At 44.0% G+C, this 17,424-nt stretch overlaps 1 protein-coding gene across 2 annotated transcripts in view; it reads left to right on the top strand.

Moving 5' to 3' along the window:
• Window positions 1-8,921: 8,921 nt before the first annotated feature.
• LY96 (lymphocyte antigen 96) overlaps window positions 8,922-17,424 on the top strand; it is a 40,622-nt gene continuing 32,119 nt past the window's right edge. The window contains exon 1 of one of the 2 annotated variants that reach the window (XM_055432068.2): window positions 8,922-9,152. In XM_055432068.2, coding sequence (XP_055288043.2) covers window positions 9,041-9,152 — 112 coding nt within the window. In that variant the 5' untranslated portion in view covers window positions 8,922-9,040. The remainder of the gene's footprint in view (window positions 9,153-17,424) is intronic. The other variant, XM_055432067.2, reaches the window with a different exon arrangement.

The raw sequence follows: 17,424 nt of genomic DNA, 5'->3' as shown, positions 1-17,424 counted from the left end.
GAAGCATATGGGAGAGTTATTTTTCCTTTGTGTATGAACTTTTCTAAAGATACAGATACTACCTTTTCCCACAGTAGAAACTCTAAAAATTCACACGTTAATAGGAAGCAAGTGTTAATCTGCTTCCTTTGGCTCTGAATACAGGTTTTTGCCTATCTTCTCTAACGTGGCTGCCCATATTAAAGATTTTGTTGAGTGTGGTTAGCTTGAAGGCAAACGGTAACCTGAGGAGATTGTCTTCAGCGGCTCTGCTTGTGTCTCCACGTGCACTCTCCTTTGGTACACTGTCCCCATAGGGAAAATCCTGTCTACTTTGGTACGATCCCATCCATACAGATGGATAGTACCTTTTATAAAACAGTAGTCTTCATGCTAACTTATCAAGTGTTGGCATTTTAAGATTTTTACCTCTAATTGTAGAAAGAAAGTTGGTTCTTGTGAAGGATTTTCAGCCAGGAACAAATGGCCTCAAATCGTTATTTAGATTGGTAGATGCTGATTATGTGCCTAGAATGCATTGGGTACTGGGTGAGTTGCCAGAGTCACAGTTAAGAACGAAACACCCAGTCTGTATAAAGCTGTGTAATAGCCATTGATAGATCCAGCTGGAAACCAAGGTTAATGACCTCGAGAGGGAAATGGAGGTGATGAAAAGGGCCTTGGCAGAGGAGAGGAGGAAGATGGAGTGGGCCTTTGGCATGCTGCAGCGACAGATGACCAAGCTGGCAACGTTGCACAGGATTGTGGAGCTGCTTCTAGGCCACAGGCGGTGACTGCAGGAGGTGACCCAGGGGCTCAGGTCTGCCACCCTGCCCTTGCAGGATCTCAGGTCCAGGGTTTGTTGCCCAGAACCCGGATTTGAAATTGAATTTGGGCAGATGGTTCAGAATCACAAGCACTTGTTACCTGAGTGGTGAGCCTTGAAAGAACAGGTTATTTTGCAAAGGTTCTGATGATTCTAGTTTTCTCTCTTTCTGTATTTATAACTTACGCCTCTAGCAGGGAAAAGCCTGGTTTCCATCGTCCTCAGTGGATGGACTTCCTACTTGATCAGTCCCCTTTAGCCTGCACGTGAATGCCCTTGTAACTGTGTTTCAGCACTGCCCACCACACTGGTCTCCCTCTGCCCCATGAATAAATGCTTTCTGCACTTGATCTCCAGAGAAGGCACTGGCAAGCCACTCCAGTACTCTTGCCTAGAAAATCCCATGGATGGAGGAGCCTGGTAGGCTGAGTCCATGGGGTCACTCAGTCGGACACGACTGAGAGACCTCACTTTCACTTTTCACTTTCACGCATTGGAGAAGGAAATGGCAACCCACTCCAGTGTTCTTGCCTGGAGAATCCCAGGGACGGGGGAGCCTGGTGGGCTGCCGTCTTTGGGGTCGCACAGAGTGGGACACGACTGAAGCGACTTAGCAGTAGCAGCCACGATAGTTAATCTAATCTTTATGGCTTGTCTGTGTATGAGAAGGAGGTGAACACGAGTCTACAGAGCTACCCAAGGCCTCCTATCACCTGCTACGATAGTAAATCTAATTTTTATGACTTCCTTCTATATGAGGGAAGTGCATGGAGAAGCAGGAGGAACATCACTATTTCTTGGAAAGATCAAGTGTCAAGTTGCTAGAAGGTTATAGGAGACAGCTTAAGGTAGAAAAGTGTTATTTCTGAGATTTAGTGCCTGCCCTCTCCTAGGATCAGCCAACCTGTAGCCCTAGTAGAGGGCAGGCTGTATTCTCAGAGATGAACAGGCTGCCACCACCTCTGTCCTCAGCTTGGACTTCTCTGCCTGCCTGCTCTTCTGTCCTCTGTCACCTAGGTATACACGTGTTGCTGTCTTAATTAATGTGGTTTATATCTTTCTATGAAAAGGTATTCCATAATCAAATACTCATTATCAAACGTTAGATACATAGAAGAAAACAGCACTGTTAAAATTTTAAAGTTTTCTCTCGAGGGTCACTTTTCTCATAATTTGTTTTGAGTACATCATCCCTGTTTCTTTAAATGTCCTGTATACGTGCAGTCATTTTGTCTCCTGTGTAGTGGAGTGAAAAAACCTATTTTTGTTAGTATCAGAATAATTCCTCAGAGAACAGCGTCGTTGCTTAAAAGATTGCATGAGAAAGATGTCTTCTCAAGGGCATGATCTGGAGTGAGACGAAGATTAGAAAAGGATCAGCATGCGTAGGATATCGTGATGATTCATCAGTGAAATAAGTCTGCGGAAGCAACTCAGGCCAAGATAAGGGGAAAATACATGCACATCCCTCCATGCCATTTCACTACCCTCTACCCTGGCAGAATAATCCTGGAAAGATTGAGACCCTGATGAATCTCCCACAATCTATGGGAAGGATATTGAGTAAGGTTTATTTGAGTCTCAGAAGACAGGGTGATTCCTTTGGACCTCTGGGTTACATCAGATAGCATACCGTTGACGGTAAGATGTAATCCTTTCCCTCAGTTTATTAAATTTCATCACACTGAAAGACAATAGCTAAAGCAACAAAATGGTCTTTAGGTATGAATGACTCATTTGTTAAAACTGTATTAGGATTTTTTCAGAAAAAGGATGGTTATCCAGATTCAGCAATTCCTATTTGTGGTCAGTATTGTTTCCTCTAGATCTCCTGCCCTCTACTTTTATTTGGGAGCAAGTTGCATCCCATATAGCATTTCTTTCTTTCATAGCATTTCTTTCTTAAATATTTAATTTTGTAATTCTACAAGTGAAAGTGAAAGTGGTGGTCACTCAGTCGTGTCCGACTCTTTGTGACCCCATGGGCTATAGCCCACCAGGCTCCTCTGTCCATGGGATTGTCCAGGCAAGAATACTGGAGTGAGTTGCCATTTAATTCTCCAGGGGATCTTCCTGACCAAGGATTGAACCCAGGTCTCCTGCATTGTAGGCAGATTCTTTACTGTCTGAGCCACCAGGGAAGCCCCTTATCTACAAGATAAGGACTTAAATAGCAATACCATTATACCTAAGCTGTCCCTGATCCCAAAGTTATCAAATATCCAGTCTACCAATTTCCAATTGTTTCATAATTTCCCCCCTCTGTTTGAATTAAGATCTAAGTAACGTTCTCACCTTAGTTACACCTACTTTTGAAATGTCTTTATGACTCCTAATCCGTGGGCCCTTCTATTTCTTGCACTTTGTTTTTAAACTGCCATGTGGCTTGCAGGATCTTAGTTCCTCAAAAAGGAGTCAAACCTGACCGCCAGCAACAGAAGTGAGGAATCCTGATCACTGGACCAGCAGGGAATATCCTCTTTTTCTCTTCCCCTTGCACATCATCTGTTGAAGAAACTGAGTTTTTTGTCCTATACATGTTTTCACAGTCTAGATTTTTTTATTGTATTCCCAAGGTGTAGTTAATATTTCTCTGTCTACTGTTCAGTTCAGTTCACTCGCTCAGTCATGTCCAACTCTCTGCGACCCCATGAATCACAGCACGCCAGGCCTTCCTGTCCATCACCAACTCCCGGAGTTCACTCAAACTCATGTCCACAGAGTCGGTGATGCCATCCAGCCATCTCATTCTCCGTCGCCCCCTTCTCCTCCCGCCCCCAACCTTTCCCAGCATCAGAGTCTTTTCCAGTGAGTCAACTCGTTGCATGAGGTAGCCAAAGTATTGCAGTTTCAGCTTTAGCATCAGTCCTTCCAATGAACACCCAGGATTGATCTCCTTTAGAATGGACTGGTTGGATCTCCTTGCAGTACAAGGGACTCTCAAGAGTCTTCTCCAACACCACAGTTCAAAAGCATCAATTCTTCGGCAATCAGCTTTCTTCTGTATTTGCTATAAATTGGTAGTTGGACTTGATGCTTCATCAGACTGAGGTTTGATTAGTTTGGACAAGACTGATTCATAGCTGATGTTTGTATTAATTATCTATTGTTGTATAACAAATTGCCACTAAAATGTAGTGGTTTAAAGCAAACAACTGCACAGTGTCTGTTGGTTGGGTATTTGGGAATGACTCAGCTGAGTGGGTATGGCTCAGGTTCTCTCATGGGGTTGCAGTGGAGATAACAGCTGATGCTCCTGTCATCTGAAGGAACTGCTTCCAAGGTGGCTCACATATGTGACTGACACATTTTTTTTGTTGTTTAGTTGCTCAGTCCTGTCCGACTCTTTGCGACCCCATGAAGGGCAGCACACCAGGTTTCCCTGTCCACTATCTCCTGGAGTTTGCTCAAACTCATGTCCATTGAGTCAATAATGCCATCCAACCATCTCATCCTCTGTTGCCTCTTCTCCTCCTACCCTCAGTCTTTCCGAGCATTAGGGTCTTTTCCAATGAGTCAGCTCTTTGCATGAGGTGGACAAAATATTGGTGCTTCAGCTTCAGCATCAGCCATTCCAATGAATATTCAGTGTTGATTTCCTTTAGGATTGACTAGTTGGATCTCCTTGCGGTCCAAGGGACTCTCAAGAGTTTTCTCCAGCACTACAATTAGAAAGCATCAATTCTTTGCTACTCAGCCACCTTTATGGTTCAACTCTCACATCTACACGTAGTGCTGGCCTTTTGGGAGGAGGTCTTTGTTTCCTACTGCATGGATCTCTCTTTAGAGCTACTGTTCGCCCCAGAGCAATTGATCTAGGAGAACAAGGTAGAGGCTTTTATGATCTATTTTGGAAGTTGCACTTTATCATTGTGTAATATTTTCTTAGTTACACAGTCACCCTTATTCATTGTTTGAGGGGACTACACAAGAATTTGCATACCAAGAAGTAAGGATAATTGGGGGCTGTATTAGAGATTGGCTACAACCCTGTTCATCCATTGAGAGGTATACGATGTCTTCTTATTTCTCTTTGTGATATTAGCAACCTCTGATGTTGTGTTTTCTAAGTTCACTGATTCATCAGATACTGCAAAATAGTTTTATTCTATCATTCCTTCTTCATGTACTGGCTCTCAGTTCAGTTCAGTCGCTCAGTCGTGTCCAACTCTCCGCGACCCCATGAATCACAGCACGCCAGGCCTTCCTGTCCATCACCAACTCCCGGAGTTCACTCAAACTCATGTCCACAGAGTCGGTGATGCCATCCAGCCATCTCATTCTCGGTCGTCCCCTTCTCCTCCCGCCCCCAACCTTTCCCAGCATCAGAGTCTTTTCCAGTGAGTCAACTCGTCACATGAGGTGGCCAAAGTATTGCAGTTTCAGCTTTAGCATCAGTCCTTCCAATGAACACCCAGGATTGATCTCCTTTAGAATGGACTGGTTGGATCTCCTTGCAGTCCAAGGGACTCTCAAGAGTCTTCTCCAACACCACAGTTCAAAAGCATCAATTCTTCGGCGATCAGCTTTCTTCACAGTCCAACTCTCACATCCATACATGACCACGGGAAAAATCATAGCCTTGACTAGACGGACCTTGGTTGGCAAAGTAATGTCTCTGCTTTTTAATATATTATCAAGGTTGGTCAACTTTCCTTTCAAGGAGTAAGCGTCTTTTAATTTCATGGCTGCAATCAGCATCTGGCTCTACTACTTCTAAAAGAGAAAAGAGCATGAGAAGGCAAGGGAAACATGCCTCTCTGCACTATTTGGTTATCAGTAGTTCAGTCTCCATAGAAAGGTCAGGATAAACACTTAATTCTTTCCCTTTATCAGTTTTCAAAGTACAATCAGTTTCCTAGTATCATTGGCTGATTAGACTTTAAACAAGTATTATGAGCTCATGGCAGAAAGTGAAGAGGAACTAAAAAGCCTCTTGATGAAAGTGAAAGAGGAGAGTGAAAAGGTTGGCTTGAAGCTCAACATTCAGAAAACGAAGATCATGGCATCTGGTCCCATCACTTCATGGGAAATAAATGGGGAAACAGTGGAAACAGTGTCAGACTTTATTTTTGGGGGCTCCAAAATCACTACAGATGCTGATTGCAGCCATGAAATTAAAAGACGCTTACTCCTTGGAAGGAAAGTTATGACCAACCTTGATAGTATACTAAAAAGCAGAGACATTACTTTGCCAACAAAGGTCCATCTAGTCAAGGCTATGGTTTTTCCCGTGGTCATGTATGGATGTGAGAGTTGGACTGTGAAGAAAGCTGATTGCCGAAGAATTGATGCTTTTGAACTGTGGTGCTGGAGAAGACTCTTGAGAGTCCCTTGGACTGCAAGGAGATCCAACCAGTCCATTCTAAAGGAGATCAATCCTGGGTGTTCATTGGAAGGACTGATGCTAAAGCTGAAACTGCAATACTTTGGCCACCTCATGTGACGAGTTGACTCACTGGAAAAGAGTCTGATGCTAGGAGGGATTGGAGGTGGGAGGAGACGGGGACGACCGAGAATGAGATGGCTGGATGGCATCACCGACTCTGTGGACATGAGTTTGAGTGAACTCCAGGAGTTGGTGATGGACAGGAAGGCCTGGTGTGCTGTGATTCATGGGGTCGCAAAGAGTCGGACACGACTGAGCGACTGAACTGAACTGAATGAGCTCATGGATTTGAATATATTTGATGTATTTCAATACACCAAAGTTACTATCTTATTAATGATCATACAGTCTACAGGCAGGCTGAATGTTTAAGTCTGGAAGCTATGAATGTTACGTTAAATGCCAAAAGGGATTTAAATGCCAAAAGGGTGGATCTTGCATTGGGAAGATTATCCTTTATTGTCCAAATGGTTGCAGTAAAATTACAGGGCCTTTATAAGAGGGAGGCAGGAGATCAGAGGAGAAGGTGACGTGATGATGGAAGCAGAGATGATGCAGTGCTGAATTATGAAGATGGAGGAATGAAAGGATTGCAGCCCACAAGCTGAAAAAGGCAAGTTAATAAATTGTTCCCCTGGAGATTCCAGAAGAACTAGGTATGTTGACTACTTGCTTTTAGTCCATTGAAAGTGATTTGGAGAGTAGCATTGAAACATGTATATTACCATATGTGAAGCAGATCACTGGTCCAGGTTTGATGCATGAGACAGGGTGCTCAGGGCTGCTGCACTGGGATGACCCTGGGGGATGGGATGGGGAGGGAGGTGGGTGGGGGTTTCTGGATGGGGAACACATGTGTGCCCATGGCTGATTCATGTTGATGTATGGCAAAAACCACTACAATATTGTAAAGTAATTAGCCTCCAATTAAATTAATTAAAAAAAAACTGATTTGGACTCCAACCTTCAGAATTGTAAGAGATTTTTTTTTTTTTCTGGCTGTTCCAGGCAGCTTTAGGATCTTAGTTCTCCAACTGGGGTTCAAACCTGGGCCCTCAGCAGTGAAAGTACAGAATCGTAACCACTGAACCACCAGGGAATCCCCCATTTGTATTTTTTGTCGGAGGGGTTGTGCTGGGTTTCTGTTGCTGCAAGGGTTTCCTCTCGTTGCAGGGACATGGGGTTACTCTTGTTGCAGAGCACTGGCTCTAGAGCACATAGGCTATTAACTGCGGCTCCTCGGCTCGAGAGCAGAGGCTCAGCAGTTGTGGCACACGGGCTTAGTCACTCTGTGGTATGTGGGATCTTTCCAGATCAGGGATCAAACCCATGTCTTCTGCACTGGCAGGCAGATTCTTTACCACTGATCCACCACAAAAGCCCCCATTTGCATTGTTCTCAAGGCATTAAGTTTGTGGCTATTTGTTACAGCAGCAGTAGGAAACCGTTCTTTGGTCAATGGGGCTGTCATCAGATTGGTTATCTAATACAGTAAGATGTTGTAGGCTCTTCTTATACCTTTTCTGCCTCAGACCTGAAACAGAATTTTCTCTAGTCTTTATTCCTTTTAGTGGAACTAAGATCATACCCGGTGTGTCCAAAAAAAAAAAAAAAATTGGTTAAGATGGTAAATTTTATGTGTTTTTTCCATAATATAAAAATGTATTTTAAAAGTGGGGGGAAGAAAGAGGACACACCCATGCAGGCTTCTAGTAGTCTCAAAATACACTAAAAGGAACAAAGACTCTAGTGTTAACTATATTTGCCTTGTTGTGCAATAGATCTCTAGAATTTTTCATCTTCCAACCTGAAATAATACCAATTGAACCACTCCCCATTTCACTAGCCCAACCCCTACCCCATGAATTTTTGCCTTAAAAAAACCAAATGGTAAAGTAGGACCATTCTTCAGAAAAAAAAAAAAAAACCTTTTATGAATATGATTATTTTCCTCTAAACTTGTAAATTTGAAGGCTCCGACTCTATGCTATTTTTGGCTACTAATCCACAGGCCATTGTTCTTTAAGGGATTTCAGGTAGCAAAGCATCTAACAGGTTAGCTGTTTTTCTAGAGCAGAGTGAGGGTTTTGGAATGAAATACCTTCCACACCCAAAATGATGACTATTTCAAGGTATTCCCTGGACCTGTAGTTGGCTAAAGTGAGGGCATTCTCAAGCATGGTGGAACCCGTGCCCATAATGCAGAACTCTGGCTAGTGTCCTGTGTCTGAGGTCTCATCCAGCCAGTCTCTACCGTTTGGCTCAACCTGTCGCCGAGCAAAAACACTGCATGAACACTGTTCAGTTCACAGCTGAAGGTCCTGCTCTCTGGGCTGTAAGAATTGATGTATAAAGATCTTGCGGGAGGGAATTCCCTGGCTGTCTAGGACTTCATGCTTCCAAGCCAATCAGCACAGCCTTAAATAAATCAAGAAAGAACAGGAGGGTGTGCTTAGGGTTTAAAGAAAAGAAGAAACAGAACTTGTGGGAGAGAATAGCAACACAGATAAAGAGTGCTGGGCTTTTGGGTTTCTAAAGCGGGTTTTGTTACTATTGACCAGGAAGTACCTTGTTTTGTTTTTAAAGCTCTGTGCTCTTATTTGTATCACACAGTGGAAGAGTACATTCTAAATCATTTTCCTCTCCTCTTGCAGGAAGTGCTCAAATATTAAACACACACACGAGCACACACACATTCAAAAGAGGAAGCAGTTGGATAGGAACTCAGAAATCATGTGACTGATGACTAAGTTACATTTTTTCCTTTTACTAAAAATAAAGGGGAAGAGTCTGAAGATTAGTGACAGAGTCTCCTTACATTTTTAAAGTTTTGGAGAGATTGAATCATGTTTCCATTGGTGCTTTTTTCTGCCCTGTTTTCTTCCATATTTACTGAACCTAGGGAGAATCGTTGGGTCTGCAACTCCTCTGACGCCACCGTTTGGTACGACTACTGTGGTAAGTACAAAGGCAAAAACAGGTCAACCATTCCAAGGGTGTTTTCACAGGAACCTTCCTCTGCTGTCACCAGGACACGGGAAATGACCGTGTGTTCCAGCTCCTGGGGAGGCTGCTGGCAGCAAAAGGGATGTCTGGTTCCTGCCCTCTGTGGATTTTCTCTATCCATCATAGACCTCATGAGTCTCTGAACTGTGTTTCTCTTGACTTCCAAGCACTTCTGTCCTTTCCTGTGGTCAGCTACCTTTACCTTGAACCCAGTTTCAGATTATTCCCTGTTCTGGCAGAACATCTGCTTCTGAGATTTTTGTCTCAGCCCAAGACTGACTGGGGGCTTCCCTGGTGGCTCAGATGGTAAAGAATCTGCCTGCAATGCGGGATACCTGGGTTTCATCCCTGGGTTGGGAAGATCCCCTGGAGAAGGAAGTGGCTACCCACTCCAATATTCTTGCCTGGAGAATTCCATGGACAGAAGAGTCTGGCAGGCCATAGTTCATGAAATTGCAAAGAATCAGACACAATTGAGTGACTAACATAAGATTGACTGGTTCTTCTTGAGAAGGTAGAATAGTCCTAGCTGCTTCTTGGAATTGGTTCTGTCTCCAGGCTGTGATTTTTATTTTTTCATCCAGCACTGTGTTGGGTGTATAACAGGTGATCTGTTTAAGTGTTTCAGGCTGTTGTTTTTAAAGGTTCTTGGTATAACCTCCCTAATTGGGTGTAAGGCTGATTCTGTTAGTTACTATCTGTGTGATCTTCAGCAAAGTCTCAGCCTCTCTGAGCTCCAGCTTTTTAATCTGTAAAGTGAAAGTGATTTTCAAACCCATTTTGCAAGGATTATTTTGAGGTAGAATTTTCAGCCCAGAGCCACATAGAAACAATAATATTAATTACTTAAAAAAAGAAATCAGCCACAGTCGAATGCTGTTTACTGGTTGGATCACTGTTGTTTTGTTCTATCTTGTTTTGCTTTCCCCCTTTCTCTACAAATATCTGCTGGTCTGAAAGCACAGCTTTGGAGCTTGACTACTGTTTTGGTTTGGTGGTTTGCATTATGTTGCTAACCATGGGTTGGTTGGCCTTTTCTACCCACTAGCAATATCAGGAAGTTTTAAAGGGATGCTCCTGAAAATACTAGTTAGTTGAAATTCTCATGGGAAAAAAAGGATTTATGGTCTAATCATTTGGGAGAGATTTACAAATGTACTTTGAGTTCTGAGAAGTTCTGCAATAAAGAAACCTATTTAATCTCCCAGTTTTCAGTTTTATTTTCTCGAATTTTTCGAGTGTGCCAAATACACTCTGGCAAATATTAATATAAAGTTACTCCTGGGGAATTAGAAGCAATCCCAGATGTGGGAATAAAGCCTAAGTGTGTGACCAGTCTCAGACTGATGGCGTTTTTCCTGTTTGCGATTGTACTGAATTCCTGCTCAACTTATCCCTGAAAATTCCCCATCCCGGGAGTCAATTCACACTCCTGCGTCCCAGGACCTGCTCAGTGCACTCAGCCCTCTTCTCTCTGCTTTGGTGCTGAGAGAACCAAAGAGAGAACTTTCTGCTCCACACACACTCTTTATGCCACCTTTTCTGTGCCGTGTTTCATACGGCCTCTATTTATGTAACACTTTATATTATCTATTTAGCTTTTTAAAAAATATATATTTTGGTGTGGACCGTTTTTAAATCCTTTATTGAATTTTTTACAGTATTGCTTCTGTTTATTATGTTTGGGTTTTTTGGCCTCAAGGCACGTGGGATCCTAACTTCCTGACCGGGGATTGAACCCGCACTCCGTGCATTGGAAGGCGAAGTCTTAACCACTGAACAGCCAGGGAAGTCCCGATTTATTTAACTTTTAATCTTCTAATCACACGAACTCAATTTGTCTTTTAATTTGATTTTTTTGAGAAAGGATCTTCTTTTCTTAAAAAAAATTATTTTATTTATTTATTGGCTGAGATGGGTCTTAGTTGTGGCACTCGGGGTCTTTGATCTTTATTGTGGCATGGCATGTAGGTTCTTTTCAGTTGCAGAATATGGAATCTAGTTTCCTGACCTGGGATCAAACCCAGGTCTCCTGCATTGGCAGCTTTGAGTCTTAGCCACTGAACCACCAGAGAAGTCCCTTGAGGAGGGATCTTACTTGTTTCTCTCCAATGCTGAGAAATTTCGTGGTCTTTTTCTGCTGCCGCACGGATGTAGGGATCATGGGGAGCAGGCTGGGGTACACAACTACAGCAAGACTCTCCTGGCTGCCAGGCCTCTCTGACCCCCCTCCCCCGACATCAACCTTTCCCTGCGTTCGAGAATCCATCCTGGCCAAGATGGAAGCGCATAATGTGTTGGAAGCATTGATCCCTTCGATGTTATTGTCAGGGTGTTGGTGACAGTAACTCAGTCCTTTCTGTGAGAGTGATTCCCATTTGGCCGAACTACTGGGCATACATGATATACCTGTTTTCCAGGGCTGCTGTAACTAAACAGCACAGACTGTGTGGCTTAAACAGCAGAAATCTATTTCTCACAGTCTCGAGGTGGGAAATCCAAGTTCAAGGTTTAGTTTCTTTCTGGGGCCTCTCTCCTTGGCTTATAAATGGTTGTCTTCTTTCCATGTATTCATATGAACTTTTCTCTGTGTGCGCTTATTCCTGGGGACTCCTTGTATGTCTAAATCTCCTCTTCTTCTAAGGTTACTGATGATATTGGATTAGAGCCTTCTCTAATGGCCTCATTTTAATTTAATCACCTCTTAAAGGCCCTGTCTCCAAAGATAGTTGAAGAAGGAAATGGCAACCCACTCCAGTTTTCTTGCCTGGGAAATTCCATGGTAGAGGAGCCTGGTGGGCTACAGTCCATGGAGTTGCAAGAGAGTCAGATTCAACTTAGCGATTAAACAATAACCAAACACAGCCACATTCTGAGGTCCTAAGGATTAAAATGACAACATATGAATTTAGGGAGAGCACAGTTCAGCCCGTAACATACAGAAATGGCAATAACTGGCTGTTTTATTCTCCAACTCTGGAAAAGGCAGAAAGCATGGCTGTGCGAGTCAGTCCACACAGTCCTGGACACTCACTGTCCTGTAGCCTAGAGTTGTCAGACTCAGTTGTAACGTGTTTTTGGCTGTAGGTCATCCTGAAATTGAAGGAATTCGTGGATTATTTAATTTAACCAGTAGTCACTGAGCATCTGGCATGTGCTTGTTCTAGACACTGAGGATAATGTAGCAGTGAACAACAAAAGTCCTAGCCCTCCTGGAGTTTTGATCAGTGAAATATTCAGCGTGTCAGATGGTGGTGACTGCTATGAGAAAAGAGTAAAGTGAGGGAGGGGATAGACAGTATAGAGATGGGAGTGGGGGTTGCATTTTAAATTAGGACGGCCAAAGAGGGCCTCACTGAGAAGGTGACATGTAGCCAGGACAGGAATAGTAAAGGGAGTGAGCCACAACCATATCCAGGGGAAGGGGTGGGGGAAAGAGCAAGCCCAGTGGCCTAGAGGTGGTGAGGAAGGAATAGCAAGGAGGCCAGTGTGGCTGCCATGGACTGAGTGCTGGGGACATAGTAGGAGATGATATCACAGAAGGAAATGGGAAAGAAATGACAGCTTTGTAAGTCAGGAGATGACTTTACCTTTTACTGTGAGCAAAGCTTGGTCTGTCTCATGGATTGGTAATCTTCAAAATGGCAAAGGTGAAAGCAGACAATCTGTGGGGAGACTTGCAATAGTCCAAGTGAGTGAGAGATTGGTGACTCAGGCCAGAGCGGGAGCAGAGGAGGTGATGAGGTTGGGTTGGTGCTGGAAGTCCCCTACGTACGAACCTTCAAATTGCAAACTTTCAGAGATGCGAATATGTGTTCCATCAGCGTCAGGCATGAGTGGAATTGCAGCTTGCCCTCCGTCTCCTGTTGCTGACATTCCTTCAGCTCTATTGTCTCCCACCTCCTCTCCCTCCTTAGTAACTCTTCTTGCCTGTTCACTGTGTGCCAGCTCCTATATGCCAGCTGTTGTACTATACTACTGTACTTTTCAAGGTACTATACTATAAGATAAAAAGTGTTTTATTTTTTGTTTGCTTTTTATTATTTGTGTGAAAAGTATTATAAACCTACTACAGTACAGTACTATATCGCCAATCATGTTAATTGGGTACCTAGGCTACCTTTGTTGGACTTAAGAGCAAATTGGACTTACGAATGCACTCTTGGAACCGAACTTGTTCGTATGATGGAGCCACTGGACTTGCTGACTGATTGGATGTGTGGTTGCTGCATGGTCCTCCCAGCTAAGTGTGTGTATCTTGGCATCTGGTCTCTTCCCCCCAGCTTCTGACTCCAAGCAGGCCAGCCTCTTTATTGACCTTTATTTATATTTCTACTATTCTCTAACTTGAAATATTCTTTTTTATCTTTCTGTTCTTTGGAAACCTTTGAGGTCCATTAAAAGTCCTACCTGCCTTACAGAGACTAGTCAAGTAAGTTGAATTTAATTCAGTTTATTAATGTCTTTAATAGGCATTATGTTTAGCTGTTTGAGTTATTATGCTGAGGAATGCTGACAGTGTGTGTTAAGTTATAGCTGGTATGGGAATTCTCTGGTGATCCAGTGACTAAGACTCAGGGGGCCTGGGTTCCATCTCTGGTCAGGGAAATAGATCCCACAGGCCACAACTAAAGATCCCATATGCTGCTACTAAGACTTGGTGCAGGCAAATAAATATTTTTTATAAAAAAACAATATAGCTGGCATCCTCAAGGAACTCCTGACTTTTGTCTTACTTATGGGTGTTAGTTAGAGGGCTTCCCCCAGTGGCTAATCGGTAAAGAATCCACTTGCACTGGAGTAGTCACAGAAGATTGTGGGTTCGGTCCCTGGTTGGGAAGATCCCCTGGAGGAGGGCATGGCAACCCACTCCAGTATTCTTGCCTGGAGAATCCCATGGACAGCAGAGCCTAATGGGCTACAGTCCATGGGGTCACAAAGAGCTGGACACGACTGAATTCACACACACACACACACACAGTCGACTGAATTCACACACACACAGTGTAATAGAGCCCTGTTGTGTGCAGCCCTTAGCATGTGGCCGGTTGGCCTTCCTGGTTACTTGCCTCACCTGCCTCTGAGCTGACCGTTAGTGGTCCTGCTCAGCCATTGGTTGGTGCCACAGTGGCCCCACCTCCAAGTGACCAACTGTCAACCAGTGACCATTAGTGGTCCATTCAGCCAACAGGCGGCAGAGTGGCAGTTGTCTGGCTGAGTCTGAGGTAAGAGACAGATCCCAGCCTTTTCCCCTCTCCCTTGGGGGCCCTCTAGCCCACCCAGCCTTGGGCCAGAGCAAGAGCTGGGACCCAGGAACAGGCTGGTGATTGTGTCCTGCCGGGCTCTGGAGGCTTCACCAAGGCCACCCACTGGCCAAGCCCAGGCCTAGAAGCAGCAGTGAACCTCTCCTGCATTCCCATCTCTGTGACCTCATGGCAGCAGCTGGCTGCCTGGGACGCAGTCTGGAGGACTTGTCCGCTATGTCTGGGTGGCCTGAGGGCAGATTGGATTCTGGGCGTTTAACTCTTTCAGCCATGACGGCTGGGCAGCATCTGGGGACCTGGCCCTGAGGGAGCCTGCAGCTGAGATTTGCCTCCTCTCAGCCAGGACTGGGCTTCGGCGGGGTAGAAGTTGTGTCTGGGGACCTGGCCTTTCTTGTCAGAACAGAGAATCACATTCATTTGGTGGAGGTTTATAGGAACTTGGTTACCTGACCATAACCTGACTTGAAGAGCAAAGGCTCCGACACTAAGATGCGTGCAACAACTACCCATGACCCTCCTTTTCTTTTCTTAGAAAAGGGCTTTCCTGAGACCTTTCAGGGAATTGGGGTTTTTTAAGGCATGTGCCTACCCATCTCCTTGCATAGTCCTGCAGTATACTTTTCTCTGCCCCGAACTCCGTTTTTGTATTCAGTTCAGTTCAGTCGCTCTGTTGTGTCCGACTCCTTGCGACCCCATGGACCACAGCACGCCAGGCCTCCCTGTCCATCACCAGCTCCCGGAGTTTACCCATACTCATGTCCATTGAGTCGGTGATGCCATCCAACCATCTCATCCTCTCTCCTCCCCTTCTCCTCCTGCCTTCAATCTTTCCCAACATCAGGGTCTTTTCAAATGAGTCAGCTCTTCGCATCAGATGGCCAAAGTATTGGAGTTTCAGCATCAACATCAGTCCCTCCAATGAACATTCAGGACTGTTTTTGTATTATTTGGCCTCATTGTGCATTGGGTGCATGGACTTGCATTTCAGTAACAGTAGGAAGGTTAACTGTACATATCACCAGGATTCATCTATTATTCTACAGACTCAGCATGGCCACTGGGAAGTCTAACAGCCATTTGGAGATGTCATTTACACTCCTTTCCACATCTGTTTCCTCTGAAATCTTCCTCATGACATTATCTACCTAATTCCTTAGCCCCCAAACCAGGGGTATCCCTAATTATCTCTTTCCCTTAACTTTCACATTGGATTTATCAATGATTCCATTTTCATTATCCCCAGAACATATTTTAAAGCCAACTACTTTTTTATTTTTGGCTGTACTGCTTGGCTTGTGGATCTTACTTCCCCAACCAGGGATTGAATCCTGGCCACAGTAGTAAAAGTACTGAGTTCTAACCACTGGTGTGTGTATGTTTTCAGCCACTGGACTGCCATGGAATTCCCCAACTACCTTTTTTATAAATTTAATTTTTACTTTATATTGGAATATAATTGATTTGCAATGCTGTGCTAGGTACAGCAAAGTGGTTTGGTTATACATATAGAAATATTGATTCCTTTTCAACTTCTTTTCCACATAGGTTATCACAGAATATTAAGTAGAATCCCCTGTATACAGTTCAGTTCAGTTCAGTTCAGTCGCTCAGTCGTGTCCGACTCTCCGCGACCCCATGAATCACAGCACGCCAGGCCTCCCTGTCCATCACCAACTCCTGGAGTTCACTCAAACTCATGTCCACAGAGTCGGTGATGCCATCCAGCCATCTCATTCTCCGTCGTCCCCTTCTCCTCCCGCCCCCAACCTTTCCCAGCATCAGAGTCTTTTCCAGTGAGTCAACTCGTCGCATGAGGTGGCCAAAGTATTGCAGTTTCAGCTTTAGCATCAGTCCCTCCAATGAACATCCAGGATTGATCTCCTCTAGAATGGACTGGTTGGATCTCCTTGCAGTATAAGGGACTCTCAAGAGTCTTCTCCAACACCACAGTTCAAAAGCATCGATTCTTCGGCGGTCAGCCTTCTTCACAGTCCAACTCTCACATCCATACATGACCACGGGAAAAACCATTGCCTTGACTAGACGGACCTTGGTTGGCAAAGTAATGTCTCTGCTTTTTAATATACTATCAAGGTTGGTCATAACTTTCCTTCCAAGGAGCAAGCGTCTTTTAATTTCATGGCTGCAATCAGCATCTGCAGTGATTTTGGAGCCCAAAAAAACAAAGTCTGACACTGTTTCCACTGTTTTTCCATCTATTTCCCATGAAGTGATGGGACCAGACGCCATGATCTTTGTTTTCTGAATGGTGAGCTTCAAGCCAACCTTTTCACTCTCCTCTTTCACTTTCATCAAGAGGCTTTTGAGTTCCTCTTCACTTTCTGCCATAAGGGTAGTGTCATCTGCATATCTGAGGTTATTGATATTTCTCCCGGCAATCTTGATTCCAGCTTGTGCTTCTTCCAGCCCAGCGTTCCTCATGATGTACTCTGCATATAAGTTAAATAAGCAAGGTGACAATATACAACCTTGACGTACAGTCAGTCAGTCAGTCAGTTCAGTCGCTCAGTCGTGTCCGACTCTCCGCGACCCCATGAATCACAGCACGCCAGGCCTCCCTGTCCATCACCAACTCCCGGAGCAGTAGGCCCTATTGATTATCTGTTTTATTTATAGTATTATGTATATGTTAATCCTAAACTCCTAATTTATCCTTTCCTTCTAACTTTCCCCTTTGGTAATCATAAGTTTGTTTTTGCAGTCTGTGAGTCTGTTTCTGTTTTTTAAATAAGTTCATCTATATTGTTTTTTTTAGATTCCACACATAAGGGATATCATATGATATTTGTCTTTCTCTGTCTGACTTACTTCACTTTGTATAATAAATCTCTAAGTCCATCCATGTTGCTGCAAATGGCACCATTTCATTCTTTCTTATGGCTGAGTAATACTCCATTGTATTTATGTACCACATCTTCTTTATCCATTTCTCTGTCAGT

This window comes from Moschus berezovskii, chromosome 16 (assembly GCF_049115385.1).
Source record: "Moschus berezovskii isolate FMDL1 chromosome 16, NW_MosBer_1.0, whole genome shotgun sequence".
Lineage (NCBI taxonomy): Eukaryota > Metazoa > Chordata > Mammalia > Artiodactyla > Moschidae > Moschus > Moschus berezovskii.
Note: the sequence above shows the minus strand (reverse complement) of the source record. Positions and strands in the feature narration are given on the sequence as shown.